This window comes from Heterostelium album (genome assembly GCF_000004825.1).
Source record: "Heterostelium album PN500 unplaced genomic scaffold PPL_scaffold13, whole genome shotgun sequence".
NCBI classification, from domain to species: domain Eukaryota; phylum Evosea; class Eumycetozoa; order Acytosteliales; family Acytosteliaceae; genus Heterostelium; species Heterostelium album.
Window position 1 is genome coordinate 529,049 of NW_008805075.1, and position 27,806 is coordinate 556,854.

The following is a 27,806-nucleotide window of genomic DNA, read 5'->3' on the forward strand; positions in this document are numbered from 1 at the left end:
ATTGGATTCAGTTTGTATATAATTTAAAGAATCCTGTTGTCGGCTCGGTAGTACCTTGCAATGAAGAAGATACGTCGAATGTATCATCAACGAGGTTTGATGATCCATTAGTTATGGAAATAGAATATGACGGATTATTAAAACCACCGCTTCTGTTAATTTGATTACTATACATTGGAATTCCAAATGAAGATGATAATGATTCTTCATTTTGTTGCTGTTGTTGAAGTTCTGCCTCTTTTGCTGAAGATCGGTATTTGATGGTCAATTTGGGTGCTTGAGACTCTACCTCATAGTCATAGACAAAACAAACACTCTTTAAAACATAAAAGTTGGTATATAATTCTGCAAGTTGAACTAATTGTTTATGAAACTATAAAAAACAATATAAAATGAGTTATAATTGCAAATTAATAGATAGAAAAAAATGAAATTTGTTACCTTGTATGAAAAATAGGTAGATATTAAGAATACAGCTGCACCCACTACGAATATAGGAATTATAAAGATCAATTTCTTGCCATAAACGATTGTGATTAGACCGGATATCAAAAATGAAAGGAAGAAACCACCGACACCAATGATTAATAGAGGCCACCTTAGTTTTCTGTTGAATGCTCCCAATACATCTTTGAACTCATCTCTAGTAAGATTCTCTTGAAGTTCCTCGGGATATTTGTTTACATCAAAAGTATGTATGAACTTCCTACCTGTAATAACTATGCTATCCATATCAGCAGTGGAGTTTAATTTATGATACTCCATGTTGGATGAAGATATTGATGTGGATAACATTGTTTTTTATACTATACTATACTACGATAGTGAAAATAAATATATATATAATTTTAAATTGATATAAGAAAGTTTAAATTAATTCTTCCTTACATATATCCTTTCTTCTATTACAACTATACACCTGATAGATCTAACAACAACAAATCTAAATTTCGCTAATCTTTTTATTTATGCATAACAGTGATGTATAAAACAAAAATACTAGGAAAAATATTATAATAAAAATATAATAATAAAAGTAAAAAAATAAAATTAAGATAAAGATAATTTAAATTTAAGTGACCTTATTTTCGAGCCTTCCCCAAAGCACACACAAATATCTTTTTTTGTTTAAAAAAAATTAAAAATTTTTACAAGCTGACATCATTTTTTTGTTTTTTTGAGAAAAAAAAATTAAATTTTGTCGACAACAATGTTGTCATGATTGGTTTTATTTTTTGTTTTTTTTTTTTGGTGATTCCAATAGTGTTGGAATAGGGTTAGATTGGTTTAAAATCTGGTGGGTATGATCTCAATTCAAGATGTAGGCTTGTAACGATTGATCAACAAAGATACAACAACCACTGGTAGTGAAGAGAGTAACTCTGAAAGTCCTGCAAATGCTGGTGGAATGGTAAATCCAACTGGGTAGAGAGCACCTGCAGCAAGTGGAATACCAATAAAGTTGTACAAGAACGACCAACTGAGATTGATTTTGATGACGAGGAATACGAGTCTTGAGAGAGTGATTGCATTGACGATACCTTCGAGGTCGGGTCTCATCAAGACGATGCTGGCGGCTTCGAGTGCAACATCGGTTCCGTTCGATACGGCAATTCCAACGTCTGCTTGGACAAGAGCAACGGCATCGTTGACACCGTCACCAATCATAGCAACCTTTCTACGATGCTTGGTTTGGAGCTCCTTGATAGACTCTGCCTTGGAAGCGGGTGTTGCTTCACCAAAGAATCCAGTGACACCGAGTTCCTGGGCGATCTTGCTTACTGCTGCAGTGTTGTCACCACTCATGATCCAGATATCCATACCCATACTCTTGAGCTTCTTTACAATCTTTACTGATTCGTCACGGAGAGTATCCATCATACCGATTACACCAATGATAGAACCGCTCAGTGCAACAATAGTAACTGTTTTACCTTCGGATTCCAATGTTCTGATTTCACGGAGAATATTCTCGTCGAGTTCGACAAGTTCGTCTTCGTGGATGAATTTCTTGTTTCCAACGAGTACATTGAGACCATCAACTGTACAACGGAGACCTCTTCCTGGAACGATCTTTACATCCATTGGATCGGTAAGTTGACACTCGAAGCGAGTTTTGGCAACTTCGACCAGAGTCTTTCCAATGATGTGTTCACTGCCCATCTCTGCAGAACCGAGGTAGTAGAACAGCTGTTGCTCCGACGCTCCATTGAAGGTAATGTGATTTGTGACATTGAGTTTACCATTGGTAAGAGTTCCAGTCTTGTCGAATACAACGGTATCGATATTATGGCATTTTTGCATGACTTCTCCACCTTTGAAGATGATACCATTACGTGCACCGACACCACTTCCAACCATGACAGCAGTGGGTGTGGAAAGAGCAACAGCACAAGGACAGGCAATGACCATTACGGACATGGAGAAGAGCAAACTGAATGTAAAGTCACGGGAGGAGATCATCCAAGCAGCAAATACAACGCATGCAATGACGATAATGATTGGAACGAAAATACTGGCAACACGATCGGCTTGCATTGCGACTGGTGCTTTGTTTGACTGGCATTGTTCAACGAGACGACAGATGTTGGCAATGGTTGAACGAGAGGACTGAGTCGATACTTTCATTTGGAATGCAGTGGACTGATTGATGGATCCAGAGAATACAAGATCACCTTGTTGTTTGTGGACATTGACAGACTCACCAGTGATAGCCGATTGGTCAAGGAATGCCTCGTAGTTCTCACATATCGCACCATCGAGAGGTACACGTGAGAATGGGAGAATACGAACAATGTCACCCTTTTGTACAAGACGTACATCAACCACTCTTTCATCTTTGGCAAGAATTGCGGTCGACGGTTGGAGTGAGATCAGCTTGGTCAATGTATTGGATGCTTGTCCACGTGCCAGTGTCTCTAGGAATCTACCGAGAATGATAAGAGTCAAGAGAATGGCACTGGTCTCGAAAAATACAGGGAAGTCTTCCTTCATTACGGCATTGAGGATAATCGAGAGAATCGAATAAAAGTAGGCAATCGAGGTGGACAACATTACCAATAGATCCATGTTGGCTCTCTTGTAGAATCGTATCGATTTGTAGGCAGATTGATACATTGGCAAACCAATGTAGAACTGGATGGGTGTAGTGAGAACCCAACTGATGAAATGACGGATGGAAAGACCGGTGAACACCTCGTTATCAACACGATTACCATTTGGAATAAAGAAGCTCAGCACAACGACTGGAATACAGAGGATGATACTGATAATCAATAGTCTACGGAGCGAATTAATCGAATTGATAGAGTTTTGCTTGGCGTTGTTCATGGTGTTGTCATCCACCAATGAGATCTCAACTGGAGATTCGTTGTCGGCTTGGTATGACTGTTGGACTTTGTCATAGAGATCACGTGGTCCGACCGTTTCACTGTCATAGCTGATCGATAGATAACGAGCTCCACTGGTTTCATTGACAACATCAATAACACCGTCGGTCTCTTTCAATTGATTCATCAAATCAATACTTGGTGCCTTACCCTCGGTATTGATACGCAATTGATCGATATCAGCAGGTGGAACTTCAGTTGCATTTACACCAATTGATTTGATAACTTCAATCATTTCACTAAAAATATAGTAATAAAGTGTTAATATATAATATTAAATTGAAATATGTTTCTATTATTAGCTACTTACTCAACAGATACTAATCCATCATTGTAATCAATGGTTGATTTCAAAGTATAGAGATTGGTTGAGATTTCAAAGATACCTGGTAATGTCTTGATTTTGGTATCGACATTGTTGAGGCACTCGGAACAACAAGTCAATCCACTTGGCTCCAAGCTGAGAGTTACTTGCTTTCTCTCACCACCTACTTCCAAGTCGATCATCTCTTCTTCTGGCTCCTCTTGTTTGTAGCCGAAACGAAGACCAAAGAAATTACCACACTTACGGTAGACGACGGAAGCAGAGAGGGTCTTCTTGGTCTTGGTCGGGATGAGACTGTCTTTACCACCGTAACCGACTTCAATGGTCAAGCAGCACTTGGTCTCACAACAGCCCTTCTTACAACAGTTACTTGGCGACTCTAAACAGATATCACAGCATTTCTTTTGGACTGTTTTGGCTGGTACGACTTTCTTTGCGTGGGAATGTGGCTTCTTGTGGCTGGAGTGGTCGTGTGGCTCAGAACAAGTTGCAGCTTGTTCCTTCTTTGGTGGACAACAACCCTTTTTACAATCTTCTCCTGGCTTCTCGACAGTGGAGGTAGTAGTAATAACAACGGTTGGAATGGCCATAGGGTCAGCATTATTCTTGGGTGGACAACAACCTTTCTTGCAATCTTCCTTCTTTGGAACGGTTTGGGTGGCTTCAGGAGCAGCAACAGTCTCGGTCTTCTTTGATGAACAACATCCTTTTTGACAATTATCTTTCTTTGGCTCCTCAACAACAGCAGCAACTACAACTGGTTCAACAGTCTCAGTCTTCTTTGAAGAACAACAACCTTTCTTACAGTTGTCTTTCTTTGGCTCCTCAACAACAGCAGCGACTACAGCTGGTTGCTCAACAACAACACTCTCGGCCTTCTTTGAAGAACAACAACCTTTCTTACAGTTGTCTTTCTTTGGCTCCTCAACAACAGCAGCAACTACAACTGGTTCAACAGCAACAGTCTCAGCCTTCTTTGAGGAACAACAACCTTTCTTACAGTTGTCCTTCTTTGGCTCCTCAACAACAGCAGCAACTACAACCGGTTGCTCAACAACAACACTCTCGGCCTTCTTTGAAGAACAACAACCTTTCTTACAGTTGTCCTTCTTTGGCTCCTCAACAACAACGGCAACTACAGCTGGCTCAACAGCTACAGTCTCTGCTTTCTTTGAAGAACAACAACCTTTCTTGCAGTTATCCTTCTTTGGCTGCTGCTCCTCCTCTGTTTGGACAGTGGTGGCAGGTGTGGTTGGCGACGATTCAGAGGATGAACAACAACCTTTCTTGCAGGCCTGGTTTGTGGCAGGTACCTCATCGGACTTGGAAGCAGACTCGGTGGAGCAACAACCTTTCTTGCAAGTGGGTGCTTCGTCCTTGTGGGAGTGGAGAGCTACCTCAATTGGAACAGGTTTGACATCGGTAGAGCAACAACCAGAGGGCTTTGACTCTTGACCGTCAGCGGATTTCTTTTCCTTTGAGCAACATGACTTCTTGGTAGCGGTGGCATCCTCGCTTGGAGAGCAACAGGAACCAGCGGCAGACGACTTTGGATTACATTGGTCATTCATTGGCTCATCGGACTTGCACAAAGTACTCTCATGTCGTTGATCATCCGATGATGAAGTACTACAACAACTATCATCATTTGAATCTTCTCCACCAATTAAAGATTGACAACATGATGAAGTTGATGATGATGGTGAATTATTATTATTATTATTATGAATAATAGTATTATTTTCTAAATTATGTGAATGTTCATGTTCATGGTTATGTTCATGTCCATGGTGATCGTGATCGTGATTCGAAGATGAAGACGACGATGTGGAAGTCGTCGAGGTTAATAAAGGATGATGTGAATCATCCATAATTAATGTTTTAAATTTATTTATAAATACAAAAAAACGGAGTGAATATTTTTAATGAAGAGTAAAATCACTCCGGCTCAACCATTTAAAGTTAAAAAAAACAATTTAATTTTTATTTTATTTTTATTTTTTGTTTTTTTTTTTTTGTTGTCACGTAATTATTTTGATGTTTTTAATAAAAAAATTAAAACAAATAGACTTGTAAAAAAAAAGAATTGGAATTTTCAAATGCAAAGAAACTGGTTTAATTATAATTCAATTTGTGAAAATATTTCTATTGATATTGGGTTGTTTGTTTGTTTTTTGGTTTACCATCGTCCCACCAACACCACCAAACACCCCATTGTTCACACTGAATGAAGAATGAATATTTGCTGTAATAATTAATAGAAACAAACAAAACTATAAAGAATCTCGTAGAGTAATAATTTGTTTTATTTAGTATTTATTTATTTATTTTTTAGATTTTCAGATTTAATAATAAATAAATGTTATTATTATTATTATAATATCTCTTGATTATTAAGGTTTTTAAATGTTTATATATTGAGGTTATAATTATAAAAAAATAAAATGTTTTTTTACAGAATAATTTGGTTTGTTTGTTATAATTTATTAATTAATGATTGATTTTTATTTAATGTTACATGAACAATGTAATGGTTGCAATGACTGCAATGATTACGATTGATGAGATGGTCAAGGTGTTGGCGTCGGATGAACCTGGTTGTACGTCAGAGCCAGCACAGGTGTCACCGTTGTAACCGGCATTGCAGGTGCACGATGCCTTTGAGGTGTCGTAGATACCACGGTAGCTACAGAATCCAGAACGATCAAAGAAGACGGTGTTGACGTTGTTGACATCGTAGTAGCATGGGTAGGTTTGATTCTCGGCGTATTTGTTTAGCCAATTGACGGTGGTGGTCTCATCGGAGGAACGCATGCATTGGAAGGTCGAACAGATGGTATTCTTTTGTGTTTGTCCGTTGGCAGAGAAGGAGACGTCGACACGACCCATAAAGGTCATCGAATCCATATCCTCTTGACAACTGTATGGTGTGTAGTTGGGGGGTGGTGGTTTAGCCATCACCTTTCTCATTGAATCGGGTGGATCTATTGTATTTGGTGTACATGTTGCATATGTTGTATAATCGTTTCTAGTCACTGAACATGTTGTATTTTGAACTGTTGGTGCTGCACCTATAATATATAATAATATATATATAATCAAATTTATTGTTATTAATATAAAGTGTTCTCATTTTTCTTTCAACAAATATATATCTTTTTATTTTTGTTGATTATACTAAAGTGTTTGTTGGGTTATTCAAATTTGATTGTTCGCTCATTCTTATTTGATTTGATTTATTGCTGTATGAATGCTTTGCTTGTAATTTATTATATCATACCTTGAACACAACACAAAAGTGCAGATAAAAGTAATAGAGATACTAGTTTAATCATTATTGCTAAATTTGTGAAATAACAGTTTCATGAAATTTTTATAGCTTGTCAATCAGAGGGCTAATGTTTTTTTTTGCAATCCCCACATAATCCATCTTCCGCTATTTTTAATAACGTCATAATAAATTGGGAACAAAAATTTGATTTTTTGTATTTTTTTTTTTTTTTTTGATTTTTGTTTTATAATAATGCCACCACACTAACAATTTTTTTGTGACACCTTTGATCATAATGTATGATTCAGATAATCATTGTTTTTAATTTTTTTATTTTATTTTTTATTTTTTTATTTGATGATGATTTTGACAGACAGGGAATTCAAAATGGGTTTTCAGATGTCACAACACCAGTAGTGGGCAACTACCATGGTATCATACACCGATATTTTGTTGGACCACCACATCCCACAAATCTTCTTTAAGATGTTTAATTACCAATGCAGTACTAGTATCCAAGTATCACTTCTCAAGTTTTTTGATTTTTATAAATACTAATAAAAAGTTTAACTAGTCAGAATCATAAAAATTGAAAAAAAAAAAAGAAATAATAGAATTTGAATATTCACTAAATTTACTTTGTCATTGTAATATTCATTAGATATTTGATATGAAATAGATAAAAGAGAACTTTTACATAAAAACACTCGTTCAAACTGGCATTGGGCAATGTTTTATAAAAAACTTGTAAAACTTTGTGGTTTTACTTTGCATCTTTTAATAAAGTCTGGTTGTTTTTTTATCAAGTGATAATACCTAGATTTAATTTATATTTTAATATGTTTTGTAGGGTGATTGGTGAATAGTAGTGGTGTGTGATTAATGAATATTATTTAGTGGTTTGTGGTGAAACTCAACTCAAATCTATAAAATAAAAAGATATTTAAAATCATTATTCCTATCTTTTTTTATTATTCTTCCATTTTAAACTTATAAGAATACATAATTATCATATAAATATAGAATATTTCTAATAAATGGTAAAATTTATTTTTAAAGTTTTTTAATTTCAAATAATTAATTTTTTTATTTTAATCCCTTATTTAGGATTTCATTGAGTTATACCTAAAAACAGTACTATATGAGCAGCTGGATATAATATACGAAGAGTTAGAAATAAAACCAACTACAATGTTGAACGATGAACTTGGGATGGATAACATTGATTTCATAGAGTTTATTCAGAGAATAGAAGATGATTTAGATATAAAAATAACAGGAAAGCTTGATCATCGGATTGAATGCTTCAACGATTGCGTAATACTAGTAAAAAAAACACTCTGTAAATGATTTATTAACTTGGAATTAATAAACTGAATTTTTCTGTATTTAAAAATAATTATTTAATCACTCTTACTGAGCACACGCAGAAACTAATTTTGCCGGAAGTACTCCATTCCCGGTAGTAATATTGACGGTTAATTGGTAATAATAATAATAATCTGGTAGTTTTGGTTGCAAGCATCGGTGCAGAAGTAGGAGTTCAACTACCGGTTATCTAAACTGACAGCCAAAGGCTACCAGTAGTTTAACAGTTACTTCATACAGGAAACGTAGCTCGGCGCCAACAAAAGCTGCCCAACGAAAAAGACTGGATCTACCTCAGTTACCAGTACTACCATTAGTGCGACTGTTGCACCAACTAACAAGCATATTACCGCACCCACATCCTTTTTAATGAATCATATTCATCACTTATATATATCTTAATTCAATGTTTTTATCTACGCATGACCGATACAAATTCGTCTTTAGAGAGATCACCGTTCTTATCGACATCAAAGATGGCGTAGACGGTGTCGACCACTTCGTTCGATGGCTCAAACTGGCAGATGACCTTGGCGATATACTTGAACTCGCTCTTGGTGAATGGCTGGTTGATTCCCTTGTAGAGATCGATGGAGAGACTGACCTCATCGAGCTTGTTCAACAAACGATTGAAACCAACGAATTGCTCAAATGTGACACCCTTGCTGCCGGTGTTGTTGACGGTGGTTGGCAACGACTCGACCGACTTCAAGTAGCTGTTACGCATGTTCTCGTTGGCATGCGACGATATCAACAGTCCGAAATCACGCTGTGAGATCTGGCCTGTGCTCTTGGGATCGTAGAGGTGGAACTCCAGTTGTAGGACATCACGACGAACCTGCTCCAACAGCGACTTGAACTTTTCAAGTGTCAGTGAGTTGTCGCCATGCTTACCAAAGAGGGAGTCGACCCAGTCCTGCGAAAGCAGCGACTTTTGGCTGGTGTCAGTCGATGACTTTGTAAAGGCAGAATGATTCTTGAGAATTCTAAAGATCTTTGTAAACTCGTTGACGTCGATCGAGTTGTCGTGATCGACGCCGAATATCTTGAAGGCAATATCAACACTCTTCTCTGGAATTGACAACAGAGTCGAGAAGAACATAAACTCACCAAAAGAAATCAAACCGTCACCATCGACATCGGCAATCTTGAATGATATTGGCACCTCTTTAATGTCCAGAGATTTGTTCTTGGTTGAACCTGGTGATGAAGTCTTGAATTGGTGTGATAAAACAGCACGTACAAAATCATCTAAAGTCATAAAATATTCACCTGACAAGAAAAAAAAACATACAATATTATTATTTTGTTTCACCTTTTTTAAATATTTATATATTATATGATTGAAAGAATTGATTGTGATTATTAAATAATATTAACTAACTACTTACCATTCTTATTTATTGATGCAAATGTTTGGAATATCTTTTCTGGTGTACTGAACTCACGAATACGATCTTGATAGTTGGTGAAGATCTTCTCACGCCAATTTTGGTTGGTTGGTTCATCGACAGCAAGTACAACCGCTGTGGTTGTTACAACCAAAGCACAACCTATATCAATCCATTTCCATTTCCATTTTATTTGTTTTTGTTGATTTTGATTATATTGATTGTGTTGTTGTTGTTGTTGACCAGATGAATATAATCTGACTACTGAAGTTCTTCCTACTGGTGTTGAACTTGACAATCTTAATGATTGATTCAATCTTTTTGTTGATTGAATAACTAATCTATTTGTAAACATTATTATTCTTTTTTTCTTATATATATATATTTACAAATAGATTAGTTATTCAATCAATTATTTAAAAACAAAAAAAAAATTAATAAAGTTTTCTGTTTTTTTCTATTTTTTGGAATATTTGTTAAATTTTTAGTTATGTGATTGAAAACTGCCAAGTGTTAACGAAATTAAAAGAAATTATATTATCTTTATTGTAATCCATTTAATATCCAACTTTGTGAAGGTTCTGGTACAGCAGAAATCGATTGCAATACCGAGTAGAGTGATCGAACAAGAATTGCTTTCTCTGATTTCTCAATACTATTGAATTTATCTTTGATCAACGAACTCAACCTATCAGTTACAATAGTATCAAGATTAAAGCTTCTAATAAATATTGGTAATGAATATGCCAATATATTCGATAGATTAATCTAGTATTAATTGAATATTGTGTTAGAAATTCATTATTTTTTTTCTAATATTATTATGATAAATATAAAAATACTTACATCTAAATTATTTAATTCCAATTGAGTAAATAATATATTGATGTTGATACTCGATAGAGAACATGTGATAACGGTCGATAGTAGTTCAATACCGATCGAGTGTTTAGGTGAGAGTTTGAGACAATCGAGGAAATCAATGATCAATTCATTGAGTGTTGGGCGGCTACCATCTGTTGGTTGGCCACCGATAAAGATACTCTCGACAATCGATGGAAGGAATGCTTGCAGCATTTGTTGGTAAGGTGATCCGTTGCTTGCGAAACACCACTGTTTCAGAGTGGCAATCGATTGGAGTGTTATTGGTACTTTTGCAAGTTTGGCCCATCTGGCAAAGACATAGTTCATCTTTAATGAGTTTTGGAAGGTTTCAGCATTGTTGAGTGATCCACTGATAAGTTGGAATCCAAACTTCTTATCGGGAAGTGCAGATAATCCCGATGCACAATGGTCGAGTGCTGCCACAACATTACGATCAACAACCATTGTTGTATTATTGCTGTTGTTATTACTCTTAACGAATGGCGATGGAATTGATTTCGAGATGTAATCGATCGCCAACTTTTTGAATCGAATACGCATGTCATCTGGAAGATGTTCAGCTTGCAATCCATCATAGATTACACTCCATGTCAATTCAAGATTCTTTGATGATTTGTTATTATTATCGTTGTCATCATCAACATTATCGTAGACTTTGGTTACATTTTCGAGGAGTGCGAATAGAGAGTCAACTCGAGAAGCGGCAACATGAGAGATAGCCAATGGGATGGAGCGTAGTAGTGTTTCCTTTACCATGCTGCTGTTGAATGATTGGATGATGCTGATCCATTCAACATAGACATTGGAGCATGTCGATAGTAAGATGTTCTTGGCACAGAATTCAATGCATTTGGAGCGAACCACCTGATTTTGATTGGAAGTGAAAATTCTCTTGATGATCGATCCCCAATTAACGATCGGTAGCTTACTTCCATCCACTTGACTAAAGATGGAAAAGACCGATGCGATCTGTTCGTTGGAACTAGATTTACTGTTCAACAAGTTGAATAGTTTCTTCACTAGAAGTTCATCTGGAAGATGGTCGAGATTGTCTGGGGTATCGTTGGAGGATGAACTGCTGGTTGGAATGGAGAGTGCACCGAGCGATGCAGCGGCGAATCTCACTACTTTGCTATCGTCGCTTGTGTCATAGATTTGAATGAGTGATTCAACCAGTTGATTGATGAGTGATTGACATTCTTTTCTTCTGGCTGGATTCGAGTTGATAAAGTCAATGACCCCGGTTGCCAAGTTGCCGTTGAACGAGTGACTGGCATCCTGTGAGAGGATAGGAGCACCAAGGAACACTGCAGCCGCTACAATACAAGCGATACGATCATTTGCCGACAGGTTTTGTTGTGACAATGTATTGATATACTGCTTAAACTGTGATTCAATGTAGTCAATATCGAGACTGAACGATTCCGATGCCAACAATTGAATGAGTAAAGCATGTGAAGCAAAGGTAAACAACTTGTGTTTTGGATAGATCGATCTATTGTTATCGAGTTGACTTATCAGCTCTTTAATTTGATTGTAATCGAGCTTCGAGAGTTTGAACAACACTGTCTTTACCAATGGCAAGACAAGGAGGGTAGCACCAAACAATTGAGGTGACGATTTTGACAACTCTTGGGATTGTCGATAGATTGCTTCTAGTATCGCAGAGATTTCAATAAGTAGGTTCTCAGATTGTTGGTTATTGATCTCTTTCAGTGCGGAAACAACGTATCCAATGGAAAGAACCAATCCAACATTCTCTGGTGTATCAGATAGATTGTGGATGTCAAGACAATGGATAAGTTTGGATCTATAGACATTTAGCAATGGTTCAATAAGAGTTGCTGGTTTCTTGGCATTACTTAGATTCATTATTGCAATGGCAATGGCTAGATACCATGAGAATTTAGATTGACTGTGATCGGTAGACTCTCCCCAGAGCAAAGCTTGTCTTGATTGTACAACCAACGGACTTTCATCGTTGAGCGATGCAATCAAGCATGAAATACCGATAAAGCATGCACCTTTTGATATGACTGGTTTTTCTTGATTAATCCAATCCAATAGTTTCGACACTACCTGTTCAAATTTGTTGTACGACGACAGAGGAAGCGATCTTCCAAGACCAGCAAGAGCCAGCACAATATTCTCAGATTGCGAATAAGTTATCTGGTTATTCGAGATCTGCTCAACATGATCCAACAGCAACTTAAAGATATCATCGAATACTTTATCTCTAACCAAGTTGGGTGCGAGTGGTTGCTTGTCTTTCGCCAGCGACATTCTAGTTTGTTCGTTACGCAACGATGCTTCCATCATCTCGGACATGAAACGATTCCATCCACCGATTGTCAACATTCTACTGGTGAAATCATCGGCACGACTCGAACTTAGATCGAGACTGGTGAGATCGATCAACATCTTACTGAATGCTTTATGGCGAAGTGCAATCATTTTCTTTGATTCACGATTACCCTCTTGTCCCAACGCAGAGAGGTTAGAGAACGACCAGAGAAGACCGGCTTGAACACCATGGGTAATACCAACACGTGACTCTGTACAATACTCTTGATACAGCTTTGGTTCCACACTATCGACAGCTTCGCCAATACGAATCGATTTGGTTTGACGAAGATTGGTATGTGCACTCTTAAGAGTACGCTTCTCATTCAACTCCTTCACCAATGCTCTCTTTAGCAACTCTTCAACCAGTGTCATATTTGTAGTGGTATTGGTGGATATCAACGAGTTGAAATCATATTGAATTAGGTTGGGATCTACCTCTGCATAGGCACCAAGAGTAATGTAAGCTTCTCGTTCAACGCTGACGTCGGAACACTGTGTAAACTCCCAGAGTCTTGTGACGATATCTCTGATGATATCAGCTTTCTTCTCGTCCATGATGTCAATGGGTGTTGCTTTGAGATCGACGACACCATTTCCAAAGAATTGCACCAGGTGTTGACTGACAATCGATTGTCTCTTTACATCCCGGGTGAAGTTCTTCTTTATGACATTCCAAGCACTAACGAAACCGAGCACTTCATTCTTACATAGCGAGCTGAGTGCATCCAATGCCAGTGACAGTACAGTTGGATGACTATCACGACAGAGCAGAGCAGAGAGTGGAGCAATCATTTCTTGTCCTGCATCGGAATCTACCGAGCATACTTGACGAATGCTTGCTGCCGATGCAATACGCTCTTCGACAGTGCTGCAACCATTACCATCTGGACGTATCGCTGTCAACATTGTTTGTAGAGATGTCAGTGCCTTGTCGTTGACCATCCAGATTCTGGTCATTAGACGAATAGCTATTGGCATGAGTGACTTCTTGTTTGACGCCATATCGTTGATCATCTTTACGACTACGGGATAGCAGATTCGGTTGGCAGCGAGGTCAGTCAGTGAATGATAGAGTTGTTTGATAACAACACCCGATTCTTCATGTCTAAGACGATGTATTAACAATGGTAGCAACGGTATCGCTTGCAATGAATCGACAGAGGTTATCAACGATAGTACAACCAAAGCACGGCATCTAACAGTTGATTGCATTTCAAACTCTTGATTTCTATAGAAAAGGAAAGAGCATAGAATTAACAATAATAAATCACAATCTAATGATTTACTGCTACTATCAGACTGACTTTTAATACTATTTAACTTTGATTCTAAACCATCAAAGAATGTAATTAATCTATTATTATTATTATTATTACTATTATTAAAGGTTGATAAGAACCATTGATAGCTAATATTAATAAGTGATATTGACTCTGATATTACAATATCTAATTGGATATTATTATTATTATTAGTTGATTGTTTAACTTGTTGCTGTTGTTGTTTGTTAATGATTATCTCTATATCTCTAATTAGTGATATGTTTAAAACGTTGATTTGATTCTCTAGTGTATCGTTTGGTATCGATGATTGTAAACGAATCAATGGATATAATAATATTGGTAGTATATTGATGTTGATAACAGATTCATCTAATACTAGTGTGAATAGTTGTAGTACTCTAAGTTGGTGTTGTCTCTGTAGCTTTGGTACCACCAGTGCCAATGTGAATATTAGCGGTGCATTTGGAATGTTGGTAGATTGGCTATTCGATACTGTGGTACTCCAAAGCAGTGAACTATAGCTATCATCACAATCGACAAGATCGAATAGCAATGAGAGTAACACACCAACATCACATCCAATATCATTACCATTGCTATTGTTATAGACATTCTGAACAATCAACAATGCAACTCTATGTATGGATGCATTCCATTGTTGTTTCTCACCACTTGAGAATGAATCTAACAAAGAATCATCTGTAAATCTAACCAACTCTACAAGATCTCTAATTATATCGATCATCATAGTGTTATTATTATTATTATTATTGATAGAGAATACAATGGTAGATAACAATACCAGTATTGGAAGTTGAAACATATTGTTATTCATTGCTATTCTACTAATTTGGTGAATAAGTTGATAGGTTGATGAAGAGGAAGAGGATGATGAAGTGGATGATGATGATAATGTTGATGACCTAATAATGATTGATTGTAATAGTGGTGAAAATGCCTTCCATCTTTGTTCGTAGAGAGATACAGGTAGATCTACAGCTTCATCGGTTAAAGACAACTCTATGTATTTTACAAAGGAAACGAGTGATTCTAAGTTGGCACTCTTGATAACCGAGAGAATAGCTTGGTTCTTCATGGTGGTCAAAACATCTACTTGCACCATATGTCGAACGACTTCACCAATGATTAGATCAACTCCGACATGACCACATCCAACAGCAGGCAATGAATTAACCAATGTTTCAATTAACTTTGTTCTTTGTATTCTATTATATTGAACTGCATTCCACAACTAAAAATATAATAATGTATATTCATTTCATTTTGTAAAAGATAGTTAGATATATAGTTTTATTAAATTAATAAACTAGTGTTTTATTTTTAACTTACAGAATTTAAAACAGATTCTAAAATGAAAATAGAATTGGTTGATAGTAATCTTAAAAGTATTTGTAATAGATGATCATTTCTAACAGTGTTATGATTGCTTGAAGGGTCACACAACAACGATGATATTCTTAGTACTGATTCTCTTTGAACTGAACTGTTTTCAATCTCTAACCTTGATTGTATATTCTTTAGTTTATTCGTCAATTGACTATCCATTCTTCAAAATATTGATGTGAAGATAGAAATTAACAATCACATTTAAATTTTTATTTTTTGTTTTTTGGGTATTCTTTCGACAAAAACAACCTGTCGCCCAAAATAGCCACCCGAATTTGATCAAAGAAAACTATTTATATATAGATTAGAATGTATTAGAAACGAATAAGAGCTTAGAAATAATAATGAATAGGAAAAAGAAAAACAAAAGAAATTTTTAAAGCAAGTTTATTATAATTTAAACAAATATTTTTTATTTTATTCTTGTACCACTGTATTGACCATGTGGTTGACTACTCTTTTACGTATTTGAGAATGATAGTTACTATTGGACCTATCATTGCAAGAACTATCGAAAAGATTCTCACCCTCCAAGTTCTGTTTTTCCAAAGTATACTTCCCATTATATCTCTCTAAAGAAGAAGAATGTCAGTTCTATTTTTAAAATCAAAGAAAAAAAAAAGACTTACTTTTCTCATTTTGAGATCGTAGAACGCAATTGGTAAGACTACCCGCAGACAAAGAAGATGAGAAATCTTTTTGGTCTGGTCCTATTAAAGACACTTTGGAAGGATTTACGTGAGGAAAGCCAAAAATTTCCAATATTGTTTTCATTAATGGTTTCGTTTCAATCTCCGAAATTTGTATTTCCTTCTTCCACCATAAGAGTTTGACTGAGAATGAGTCATGTACTTCCACGATATGATATTCCCCAGGTTTCATTTGTTGGTCTTCTCGAATGTACTTCTCTTCTCCTTCTTTGTCATTTGCTATAATTTTTACAGATTTAGGATGGATCGATAAAGATTTATAAATCGAAAGTGGAGTGCAAGGTGCTGTGAATTTCAAATCTGATTCTTTAAAAGAATAGTAACTAATAAACAAAGAGCAAGAACATTATTAAATTTAAAATACTAGTGTTTTATTCTTACCTTGGTTGTCAAGCTCCTCTAGATAAAGAAATATAAACATAATATGATAAATATATTAAGATTGTTAGTGATTAGTACTGGATAGCAATATTGAGAAAACAAATATGAATATTTTTTTTGATAGATATCAATTTTAACACAATATAAATTGGAAAAGCTTTGAGATATACTAAAACAAGATAAAATTTTTTTTTTGAGTATTTACCTTTGTTTTTAAGATAGTTTTTGAGCCTGATAATGTCTCCATATTTGAACCCCATATTGATAAGAGGAAATAAATTGTCCAATTTGAGAGCACTATTAATATCATGAAGAGTTTGAAATCCATTGGTCAACAAAACTTCAGCTGTGATACTAGGACAATTAACGTCTTTAAGTAATTTCGTAAGGGATTCTATTGTTTGATTTTCTTTCATTATTTCTTTCAATATAAATAAGTAAGTGATAAGTTTATAATTATTTCCTACAAGGAGATATATATTTCAAAATAAAGAGGTTGAAAAATGTTATGAAATTTTATTAAGACCCTATAAAAGAATCCAAAATTTTTGTTTTCTTATTATATATTAAAAAAACAACATCAATATAATATTAATTCATACTTTTAATTGGCGCTTAACGGTTGCCGCCAATTTTGAGTTCAAACTGTAAGTTAACGAATCAAATTTAACACTATAGTATAATACCATATACCTATAATTTCATTTACAATGTCTAATGATTTTATTTTTGAAATTAAAATCATCAAAAATTATTTTATTAAAATTAATTAAATAATTCATTTTATTATAATAACATATTCAAAAATAAAAAAAACAGGCGATCATTACCAATGAAGAAACAACAAGCATAATTTTCAATTTTATTAATTTATTTAATTTGCAACCTGATGAAAATTAAAAAAAAATTGATTGACTGATCTTGATTGCGCAAATGAACCAAATAGATTAATATATATTAATTAAAGAAATGAAAGAAGCAAAGAGTTTAAGGAATAGAAAAAAGACAAATAATTAGCTATTTGGAAGATAGGTGAAAGAAAAGCAGATGATAGCTTGCATGGGAATCCCATGCAAGGAGATTTAGTGAGTTAAAGGTGTTCATTGATGATAAAGATTAAATTATCATTGGATGATCTTTTTAAATTGGCATCTAAGTTTTAAATAGCAGATTTTTTGAAAGGTGCAGAAGTTTCCCTTGGTCAAGACATCGACTTGATATGTCGAACGACTTCACCAAAGATTAGATCAACTCCGACATGACCACATCCAACAGCAGGCAATGAATTAACCAATGTTTCAATTAACTTTGTTCTTTGTATTCTATTATATTGAACTGCATTCCACAACTAAAAATATAATAATGTATATTCATTTCATTTTGTAAAAGATAGTTAGATATATAGTTTTATTAAATTAATAAACTAGTGTTTTTTTTTTAACTTACAGAATTTTGAGTCCAACTTTTTTTTAGCAAAAACAACCTGTCCCCCAATCTAGCTACTCGAATTTGATCAATTAAAACTATTTATTTATAGATTATAATGTATTAGAAACGAATAAGAGCTTAGAAATAATTTAATAAGTTGCTCATCATGAATAGGAAAAAGAAAAACAAAAGAAATTTTTAAAGCAAGTTTATTATAATTTAAACAAATATTTTTTATTTTATTCTTGTACCACTGTATTGACCATGTGGTTGACTACTCTTTTACGTATTTGAGAATGATAGTTACTATTGGACCTATCATTGCAAGAACTATTGAAAAGATTCTCACCCTCCAAGTTCTGTTTTGCAAAATATTTCGAAATTTGTATTTCCTTCTTCCACCATAAGAGTTTGACTGAGAATGAGTCATGTACTTCCACGATATGATATTCCCCAGGTTGCATTTGTTGGTCTTCTCGAATGTACTTCTCTTCTCCTTCTTTGTCTTTTTCTATAATTATTGCTGATTTAGGATGGATCGATAATGATTTATAAATCGAAAATGGAGTGCAAGGTGCTGTGAATTTCAAATCTGATTCTTTAAAATGAATAGTAACTAATAAACAAAGAGTAAGAACATTATTAAATTTAAAATACTAGTGTTTTATTCTTACCTTGGTTGTCAAGCTCCTCTAGATAAAGAAATAAAAACATAAAAAGTGTGAAGAATAATGGTTAAAGTCAAAAAATTTAGATTAATGTTAGTAGTTAATGAAAAATTAGTTACCTTTGTTTCTAAGATAAACTTCAAGTTTACTTAGATCTCCAGGTTCAAAGCCCAGTTCAATAAGAACAGAAAAATGGTTTTTGAGATAATTATTGATAGAACTAAGAGTGTCAAATCCTTTTTTTAACAAGATTTCTGGTTTGATACTTGGGCAGTCTGCATCTTTAAGTAATACTGTAAGGGAATCGAATGTTTCTTTCATCTTTTTAAAATTATAATATCTTAAAAAGAGAATCTAATAGAGATAAAATACATAAAGATAATTGAGTTTTTTGAGATTAAATTTACAATATAAATTTCCAAGATAAATATTATTCTTTTTTTATAATATTTAATAATATTAATCAAAAGTAATACATAATTAAAACAATAACCTTATTTTATTGGTAATTAAAAAAAATTGTTTTAATATTTGCATCCAAAACTTTTTCAAAATAGAGGTAGTCCAGTATTGTTCTTTTTATTTGGTTTTAAAACTATTCCAATGAATTTTCACTATTTTAACCATCTTTTTTAGATAGAAAGTTAATTCGTTAATATTATTAAATTGTTATATTTATTTTTCAATTGATTTTATTTTTGATGGACCCAAACGAATTAGTTTGAAAGCTGGTCAATTTTTGTTATACGTTTTTTCAATTTGAGATCTTGTTTTCTAAATTTGTGATATCTTTTTGCAAACAAAATTCCACCAACCAATATAGCTATGAACACAACACCACCAACAACGATACCAGCAATTGCACCAGTTGACAATCCTTTCTTATCAGCACATATAAAGTCAGAGGTGTCACTTGAACCAACATCAATGAGATTAGAGAAATCAGGATCTAAATCAACAAAATCTGAATATGATGGAATGGTTATTCCAACAATTGCTGATCGGAATTGTTTGTTTTGTTCTGAATCGATATCGTCTTGATCAATGATAACATTCTTGATTGGTGTAACTGTATTATCGATCATACCATCAGATAAGAATCTTCCATAAAGACTTTGATCTCCAACATTCAATTTGATCCATTGAATCGATCCATTCACTGATCCAAATCCAGATGATGAACAAACATCTGATTGATCACTTTCAATCGTTGCCTTCATCAATATTTGTAATGTGTTGGTTGGTTGTTTGAATCGATATGAATTCAGATTCATTGTGAATTTGATTGTTGATTGTGGAATGAATAGATTCTGATTTGCAAATGTGATATTTGTTGATTGTTTGAAATATTCAATTGTCACATTTAAGATGGTTGATCGTTGATTGATTTGTGTTGAATAGAAATATTTTGGATTGGTTGTTGGTGTTGTTTGATCTGTGAAATTCCAAGTACTGATGTTGAATTGTTCAACGATATTATTGATATCATCCAATTCTCTGATTCCAATGATTTCAATCGATGTTGTGATTAAACTTCCAGATGTTGTTACATTTGTACCTGTTGCTGGTTCTGGATATGCTGGTGGAATCGGAACAATGATAGTTTCTATTTAGAAAATTAGAATATTAGTTTGTTGTTTATTATTTAATTCATTTTGATAATCAATACATACTTGAAGAACAAGATGGACCATACCAAGGTTGATTACATTGACAAATCGAATTGATACATTGTCCATTATTATTGCATGATGGTGTTCCTGGACATTTCACTGGTGCTGAGGTTGGTGTTGGAGTTGGAGTTGAAAGAGGAGGTAATTGAATAACTGGAATAATGAATTCATTTGATGATATCGAGTTTCTTATCACTTTGAATTTAATGAAATTTGAATTGATTGGTTTAATTCTGTTTTTAAATTGTAAAATGATACCAGAATGGAAAGTTAATTCAATTGTTTCATAACCATTTCCATAATCAATGTATGATGCCATATTATCATTGTTCAATCCAAATGATTTGCCATAAATTGTCAATGATCCACCTCTGTTTGTCAATTCCGATGAATGTTCAATGATTGGAGTTATCAATGAAAACTCTCGTTTGATGTAATATTTGAAATTTAGATTTTTCAATTCCAAACTATTATATGCTTTGTAGTTCAAATTGTTATCAACAATTCCAAATACACTGACAAAAATATAATTCATTCCAAATGCAAATGGAAGTTGAACTTTGACATTGTAGTTTACAAAATCACCAGAAATATTAACAATATTAGTTGTCAATTGAATATGATTGGTATTCTCTGAATTTAAATGAATAACTGGATGGTGTCGAAGTGATACTCCTGATTCAGTACTGAGTTCAAATGTTGTTAAATTGAACTCAACCGTTCTATCCAAAGTACCAACATCCACTGATGAACTGAATGTAAAACTACTAATTGATGGTGGATTAATATCACCTGAATCTAATAAATAATTAAGACTTAGAATATAAAAATCTTTTTTATTGGTTAAATATAATTAATACTTACTACTATTACACAAAAGTTGTACATTTAATTGATTCTTATAAGTTGTTGATCCATAAATAAATGAAAGATAATCATATTTAATTGGTAGTTCTTTTGATTGTATCAAAGTACTATACAAAAGATAATCAGCTCTGTTTAATTCTTGATCATAGTCAAATAATGAAATATTTGCAATCTTGAAGGTTTGTGACACACAATTGACTTTGAGTACAAAACTGATATTATAAAGACCATTGAATCTATCACCTTCAATTAAATTTGATTCGTTGAAACTGATTACTCTTGGCAAATAGTCACGATCTGAAATTACAGAAACAGTTCCATTTGAAATACCAATATATGATTCAACAATTCTTATCGACCAACCAACTGTTATCTGTTCATTTTGATCAATAACTAAATTTGAATTTAATAATATTACTTCAGTTACAATTGGTTTAAAAAATCCAATTTTATTATCTAAAAACAAATTTATTAATAAATATTTAGATTAGTTTGGTTTTAAAAATAAATAAATATTTTACTTACATGTTTTTGAAACAAATAACAAAGCACTGTCACCATACTTGTCAAAAATATTAAAATATTCAAAATTAATATTATTAATAGATAAATAATATTCTAAAGTTCCATAATTTAAATCGATTGGTAGTTTTATATTGAAAACATAAAGATTCAATTTTTGATCATATAGTGCAACAAATGTCTTCTTGTGAGTTGGAAGTGTGAATTTTACAGAATCTATCATATCGATAATATCATCAGCCAAACTAATATTTAATTCTAAAATATTATCACCACCATCCAATGTTATATTGTTTTGTGAAAATTTGAAATATGTTAAACTTTCGATATCTGTTTAAAAAAAGAATTAAATTAATAATTAATTGATTATAAAATTAAATTGTTTGTTAAAACATACTTAATTGAATTACAGGTAAAGAAGGAAGGGTATCACCATTCATATTATAAGTAATTCCAGAATAATATCGGAAATAATTAAAATTTGTCGTGACAAATGCAAATAAATAATCAGGTATAACAAAATTACATTGGAATTCATATGTTCCATTGAATTCATTTCCATCCACTAGATTTCTATTATCAACATTTATAATATCTGGCAAAGGTGCAAAACTGAAATACATTATTTGAAAGTTTGATCTTACTCTCATTCGAATGACAACAGAATTACCTGTCAAATTTCTCATTTCAAAACTTTCCACTACAGATATATATTGAGCTGAAATAATATTTAATTTTAATAAATATTAAATAGTAGAGTAAATAATTAAGGTTGAATAAATACCTGGTGCTGTAGGGCCTTTTGGTAAATTGTATGATTTAGCAATTGAATATGGACTTATTTTTGCATAAATTTGTTTTGAATTTGGTCCATCTGAAAATGGTAACAAAAATGTATAATTAAATCTTGGAGGATTATTTGTATAATCTAAAACATATGGATAAAAGTTTGATACCGAATACCTTAGGGTATCAACTTCAATAGACAAGTATATATTGAGTACTGATTGATAGTTTAAATTTGCAATGAAAAAGACAGTATTTGTCTCGTTATCTATATAGTCACTGAATATACTATTATCTTCAAAAACTATATCATTTAAATTAACAATTTAACAATAAGAAAGAATTAATTTCCAAAAAATTCTACTTACATAATCCAATCAATGTTGATGAGTAATTCTCGTAGACAATATCCGAAGTACTATCACATAAATAGGTAGCATATAATCCAGTAGAGTTGTAATATGTATTCTCATTTGCAAAAACTATATGAGTCTCGTTTCTAAAGACAGGGAATGGATGCGGTGTATAAATATTAGGCAAGAGAATAGAATTGAAATTCTGAAAATAATTGAAAATAATAAAATTATAGTCTATATATTGATAATCTCGTTGAATTGTTACTCCTGAATTTGGATAGCTCTCGGTATATAAATATTTGGTGGATCTATAAACTGATGAAAAAAATTAATATACATTATTAATAATATTTATATATATAAATTTACCATCTATTGGGAATTTAATATCAATACTCTGATAGATTGTCATTCCATATACATTAATTCTTACTGTGACATTGGAAGGAATTGATGTATATCCGGGATATAAAAAAAGTACTAGAATATATTGGCTCAACTTTCCTGACTTAGGTTTTGCAATTGTACAATTAAAATAAGAATCAAAACTTAATATTGAGCATCTCAAAAAATTTAGAGGAATTTGTTGGTAGAATAACGGATCAAAATTGAATTGTATTATTTGAGTTTGAAGACCAGAACTTGTTGCCAATGGTTTTCCTACTTTCACAATTTGAAATTGGGCACTTGAAAAATCTACAAATATAAAGTGGGATATTAAATTTTAGTATAATATTTTTTTGATACAATATGTATTTTTGATACATTTTTTAAAACTGTTTATATATTTACTTCTACAAATAAATTCACCAACTGGGAATGAGTAACCATTTGGAAAAGGAAATGTTGGATCGAAGGGTCTGGTAATGTTGAACGTAACATTTTGATAGTCGGTATTGGATGGTTTAATATAAGAAAAATCAAATGTAAACATTTGGTTCTCTCCATCATGAACAATATTCGCAGTCATAAGATTTGAGTATAAGTACTCAGCTTTAAAATCAGAATCTTTTAAAGTGTAATTTAATTGCACAATGAAATTGATTGCATTTGTACAAGATCCAGATTCATCGATTAAAGTAGGTTTAATTCTATAGTTTATAGAAGTTGATGTAATTGTATTAAAAGAATCTAAAAAAATTAAAAAAAGTTTAGATTGTATTTTAAAGATTTAAAAAAATGGTTAGATATTTTTATTTTTACAATTTTTTTGCACAAAAAATCATTTTAAAAATACAAACTTAATACAAATAATAAAGATAAAATAGATAAAAATATCAATCTGGACATTTTTAATTAATAATAAATGATTGACATATGTTTCTTTTTAGGTAGAAATATGATTGATTTTACTTAAATTGATGAAAAATATCAAGATTTTTATGATTTTTTACTAGATTTTTAATTAAAAAGCCCCTAAATTAATATCTACCACAAAGTATAGGGATCGTAGATAATAGGTAAAAGAAATAGATCTTTTAAATTTTTAAAATTTTATTATAGATATTTAAAAAATTAAAGAAATTAATTTGATATTATCTAGAAAGATATTTTATTTTTTATTTTTTATCGGCTGTGCAGAAAAGAATGTTGATCTAGAAAAGAACATCTTCATGATTTTTTTTTCAAATTATTAGAGACGATGATTAGAAAAATTTATTAAGTTTTGAACAAAAAGAATAATTAATGATCATCGGTTTAAAGTTGAGAATCTTTTTACTTTTTATCACACAACTTTTATTCAATAATTTTTGTTTATTCATATAGATTGCATTCAGGAGCAGGTGGTTGATTATTTTATGTTTACTTATTTCAGAATGATTATAATAGGACAAGCAACTATAGTAGAGCGAGGAGTGTAGATATTTACACTACTAACTGATTCATAAGAGATACAATTGTTAATATTCTCACTCTCCAAGTTTAGTTCCAAATCAGTCTTGCCAATAAATCTATCTGAGGAGAAAGAAGAATGTTAATTATATTAAAGAAATAGCCAAGAAAAACAATAAAGACATACCTTTCTCATTTTTAGAACTTTGAACGAAACATGGAAGGGTGCCAGCAGATACACAGTAACTAATATAATCGCGTAAAAGCTTAGCATTATGCTTTTTTTTTTTTGCGTATTAGCAAAATACCTTTTTTGGATGTCTGGGGAGTCTTTTTGATTGATCATTGTTTTTAACATACCAAAAAAAGCAAAAAAAATGAAAAATTTAATTAAATTTTATTTATTTCGATTTTTCATTGGTCAACTCACTTTCAACCTCGATATATCAGGAATGTAAATGCAAATGATATTTTAGAGGGTAAAAAAAAAATTGAATACTACAAATCATAACCATCTCCTTTTCATTGCGTTATGAAATCACATTTTTTTTTTTGAAAACCGATTTTTTTTTTTTTTTTTTTTCATTCAAATAATTGAATATTTATATAAATGATTTGTTTAAAAACATTGAAAATTTTAAGTGAACATCACAAATCGCTGATAGTTATAAATTAAAATATTAAATAAATAGTAAAGGTAAAATGGATATACCAAAGACATATGAGGAATTCATTATTTGTGATGAGGTAATGAAACAAAGATTATTTGCTGAAATCACAGGTAAACAATTTTCAACGGAGAGTCTAGAGAAAATTTGAATAACTCGTTGTCTGAGTTAGGACGTGTAGAAACCAATCAAATAATAGGAACAGATTCTGAGAATATTCAACATCTATTTCTAATCATAAAAAAATTAGTAGACACAATAATGCTTCTAAGCAAAAGAGTATCTAAAATAAATAATTATGTATTTGGTATATCCATTTTACCTTTACTATTTATTTAATATTTTAATTTATACCATCTGATAAATTGATTTTTATTAGAGTATTTAGGATTGTATTCGAACATTGTACGATTTTTGAAATATATATTATTTTCAAAAAAAAACACAGTGAATCCCCCGGCCGTACCTCAGCGTCAACATGTACGTGCTGTTGCTCAAACTCTTCAGCCTGCTGTCGTTCAAGTTCTTCAGCCTGCTTTGACTCAATCTCCTCAGCCTGCTTTCCCTCAATCTCCTCAGCCTACTTTCGATCAATCTCCTCGGTCTGCTGTCGTTCAGGTCCATCATCCTATTGGTGTCAATGAGCTTTGCCAACTTCCTGCTAACAATGGAAATACGTTATACTCACAACCAATGTATTCTAATCAATTTGATCCAAATACATTTAGATTAGTTGACCACTCTGTTTACACGACCAATAATAGTTTATACATAGCTGGGCAACTTCAATCCCAGCACCCTCAATATAATAGCATTGGTACTGTACCAGTCAACAACTCTAATAATACAGCTCTAATTCAACAATCACCAGGTACACCAATCCTAGCCAGAAAAGACCCAAAAATTTAATTAATAAAAAATAGAAATTTTTCATTTTCACACAACACAATTTTCGAAATTTTTACAACACAAAAAATCGCAGAGTTGTTTTTTTTTTTAATTCTTTATTCGAACTTAATATTACCTTCATTATAGATAAATGAGTAAGAAAGAAGAACTACTGTGTAGGCTAACAGACTACACAAAATTAAAAGGGTGAGGATGTAAGATACCTCAGAAGGAACTGCTCTCCCTTCTCGAAGGTATCGGTGATGGTATTGGTTATGATTGTGCTATCGTTCCTACAAAGTTCCCTGATATTGTTATGGTTACTACAACTGATGTATGTATTATCTAATCTAAAGAATAAATATTTTATTCTAATTAATTTTATTATTATTACTATATATTTTACTTTAGTTCTTCTTCCCAAATGTCGATGATCCTTATCTAATGGGAAAGATTGCTTGTGCCAATGTATTGTCTGATTTATATTCTTTTGGTATCGATGAATGCGATAACATGTTGATGTTATTGGCTGCCTCCACCGATATGACACCGGAGAACAGAAATTGGAGTACTCGTGGTTTGATTCAAGGTTTCAATGACCATTGTAATCTCGCTGGTACCAAAGTAAGAGGTGGTCAGACCGTGAAGAATCCATGGCCTCTCATTGGTGGTGTTGCCACCGCCATCATTCGTAAGGATGAAATGATCATGCCAGTCAATGCCGTGCCAGGCGATGTTCTCGTACTCACCAAACCACTCGGTACTCAGGTGTGTGCCAATTTCCACCAGTGGATTCGTCAGCCTGAGAAATGGGCCAAGATCGCCGATATTGCAACTGTCGAGGAAGCAGTGGAAACCTTCACCTATGCCACTCAGTCGATGGCGCGTCTCAATCGTATTGGTGCGCGTCTGATGAGAAAGTACGGTGCACATGCCGCCACCGACGTCACAGGTTTCGGAATTGCCGGACACTCTGACAATCTTGCAAAGAGCCAATTGCAACCGGTCGTCTTTGAGATTCATACACTCCCGATTATCGAGCACATGAAGAAGATCGACGTTCACCTCAATAACAATTGGAATCTTTGTCGTGGACTTTCCGCCGAGACTAGCGGTGGATTACTCATAGCAATGCCAGAAGACAAAGCCAGAGAATTCGTCAAAGAGATCGAAGAGATTGAGCACCAACCTGCTTGGATCATCGGTCGTGTATTAGCATCTGACAAGCCAGTCACTGAAAATCGTTCTGTAGTCATTGATAACCCAACCATCTTGGAAATTAAACCAAATCAGAATTTTAACTAAAAGTAATAATATCAACCCAACAAATCAACCAAATCAATCAAATCAACCAAACCAAC

General features: G+C 33.1%; 10 protein-coding genes across 10 annotated transcripts; 2 read left to right on the forward strand and 8 right to left on the reverse strand.

Annotated features, from left to right (window-relative positions):
* Positions 1-7: 7 nt before the first annotated feature.
* PPL_11342 (uncharacterized protein) lies at positions 8-795 on the reverse strand (the record flags this gene model as incomplete). The annotated part of the gene is made up of 2 exons (XM_020582098.1): positions 8-373; positions 442-795. The coding sequence occupies 2 exons, from the start codon at positions 793-795 to the stop codon at positions 8-10; spliced, it is 720 nt and encodes a 239-aa protein (XP_020427401.1).
* A 73-nt stretch (positions 796-868) lies between these two features.
* Positions 869-5,585, reverse strand: PPL_11343 (copper-translocating P-type ATPase; the record flags this gene model as incomplete). Its single annotated transcript, XM_020582099.1, has 3 exons — positions 869-928; positions 1,354-3,628; positions 3,700-5,585. The coding sequence occupies 3 exons, from the start codon at positions 5,583-5,585 to the stop codon at positions 869-871; spliced, it is 4,221 nt and encodes a 1,406-aa protein (XP_020427402.1).
* A 643-nt stretch (positions 5,586-6,228) lies between these two features.
* On the reverse strand, positions 6,229-7,631 carry PPL_11344 (uncharacterized protein; the record flags this gene model as incomplete). The annotated part of the gene is made up of 4 exons (XM_020582100.1): positions 6,229-6,785; positions 6,995-7,054; positions 7,427-7,464; positions 7,624-7,631. The coding sequence occupies 4 exons, from the start codon at positions 7,629-7,631 to the stop codon at positions 6,229-6,231; spliced, it is 663 nt and encodes a 220-aa protein (XP_020427403.1).
* Positions 7,632-7,878: 247 nt separating this feature from the next.
* On the reverse strand, positions 7,879-10,099 carry PPL_11345 (uncharacterized protein; the record flags this gene model as incomplete). Its single annotated transcript, XM_020582101.1, has 5 exons — positions 7,879-7,909; positions 8,585-8,687; positions 8,774-8,966; positions 9,192-9,625; positions 9,745-10,099. The coding sequence occupies 5 exons, from the start codon at positions 10,097-10,099 to the stop codon at positions 7,879-7,881; spliced, it is 1,116 nt and encodes a 371-aa protein (XP_020427404.1).
* A 188-nt stretch (positions 10,100-10,287) lies between these two features.
* DG1098 (RST1 family protein) lies at positions 10,288-15,824 on the reverse strand (the record flags this gene model as incomplete). Its single annotated transcript, XM_020582102.1, has 3 exons — positions 10,288-10,512; positions 10,591-15,510; positions 15,609-15,824. The coding sequence occupies 3 exons, from the start codon at positions 15,822-15,824 to the stop codon at positions 10,288-10,290; spliced, it is 5,361 nt and encodes a 1,786-aa protein (XP_020427405.1).
* A 155-nt stretch (positions 15,825-15,979) lies between these two features.
* On the reverse strand, positions 15,980-17,172 carry PPL_11347 (uncharacterized protein; the record flags this gene model as incomplete). Its single annotated transcript, XM_020582103.1, has 3 exons — positions 15,980-15,996; positions 16,295-16,681; positions 16,962-17,172. The coding sequence occupies 3 exons, from the start codon at positions 17,170-17,172 to the stop codon at positions 15,980-15,982; spliced, it is 615 nt and encodes a 204-aa protein (XP_020427406.1).
* Positions 17,173-18,423: 1,251 nt separating this feature from the next.
* Positions 18,424-19,173, reverse strand: PPL_11348 (uncharacterized protein; the record flags this gene model as incomplete). The annotated part of the gene is made up of 2 exons (XM_020582104.1): positions 18,424-18,782; positions 18,972-19,173. The coding sequence occupies 2 exons, from the start codon at positions 19,171-19,173 to the stop codon at positions 18,424-18,426; spliced, it is 561 nt and encodes a 186-aa protein (XP_020427407.1).
* Positions 19,174-19,568: 395 nt separating this feature from the next.
* Positions 19,569-25,085, reverse strand: PPL_11349 (EGF-like domain-containing protein; the record flags this gene model as incomplete). Its single annotated transcript, XM_020582105.1, has 10 exons — positions 19,569-20,458; positions 20,526-21,323; positions 21,390-21,848; positions 21,918-22,244; positions 22,312-22,632; positions 22,699-23,004; positions 23,069-23,371; positions 23,426-23,752; positions 23,849-24,187; positions 25,064-25,085. The coding sequence occupies 10 exons, from the start codon at positions 25,083-25,085 to the stop codon at positions 19,569-19,571; spliced, it is 4,092 nt and encodes a 1,363-aa protein (XP_020427408.1).
* A 181-nt stretch (positions 25,086-25,266) lies between these two features.
* On the forward strand, positions 25,267-26,466 carry PPL_11350 (uncharacterized protein; the record flags this gene model as incomplete). The annotated part of the gene is made up of 3 exons (XM_020582106.1): positions 25,267-25,343; positions 25,582-25,670; positions 25,937-26,466. 3 exons carry the CDS (start codon positions 25,267-25,269, stop codon positions 26,464-26,466), a joined length of 696 nt encoding a protein of 231 aa, XP_020427409.1.
* A 130-nt stretch (positions 26,467-26,596) lies between these two features.
* On the forward strand, positions 26,597-27,750 carry selD (selenide, water dikinase; the record flags this gene model as incomplete). Its single annotated transcript, XM_020582107.1, has 3 exons — positions 26,597-26,600; positions 26,700-26,779; positions 26,857-27,750. 3 exons carry the CDS (start codon positions 26,597-26,599, stop codon positions 27,748-27,750), a joined length of 978 nt encoding a protein of 325 aa, XP_020427410.1.
* Between the last annotated feature and the right edge of the window lie 56 nt (positions 27,751-27,806).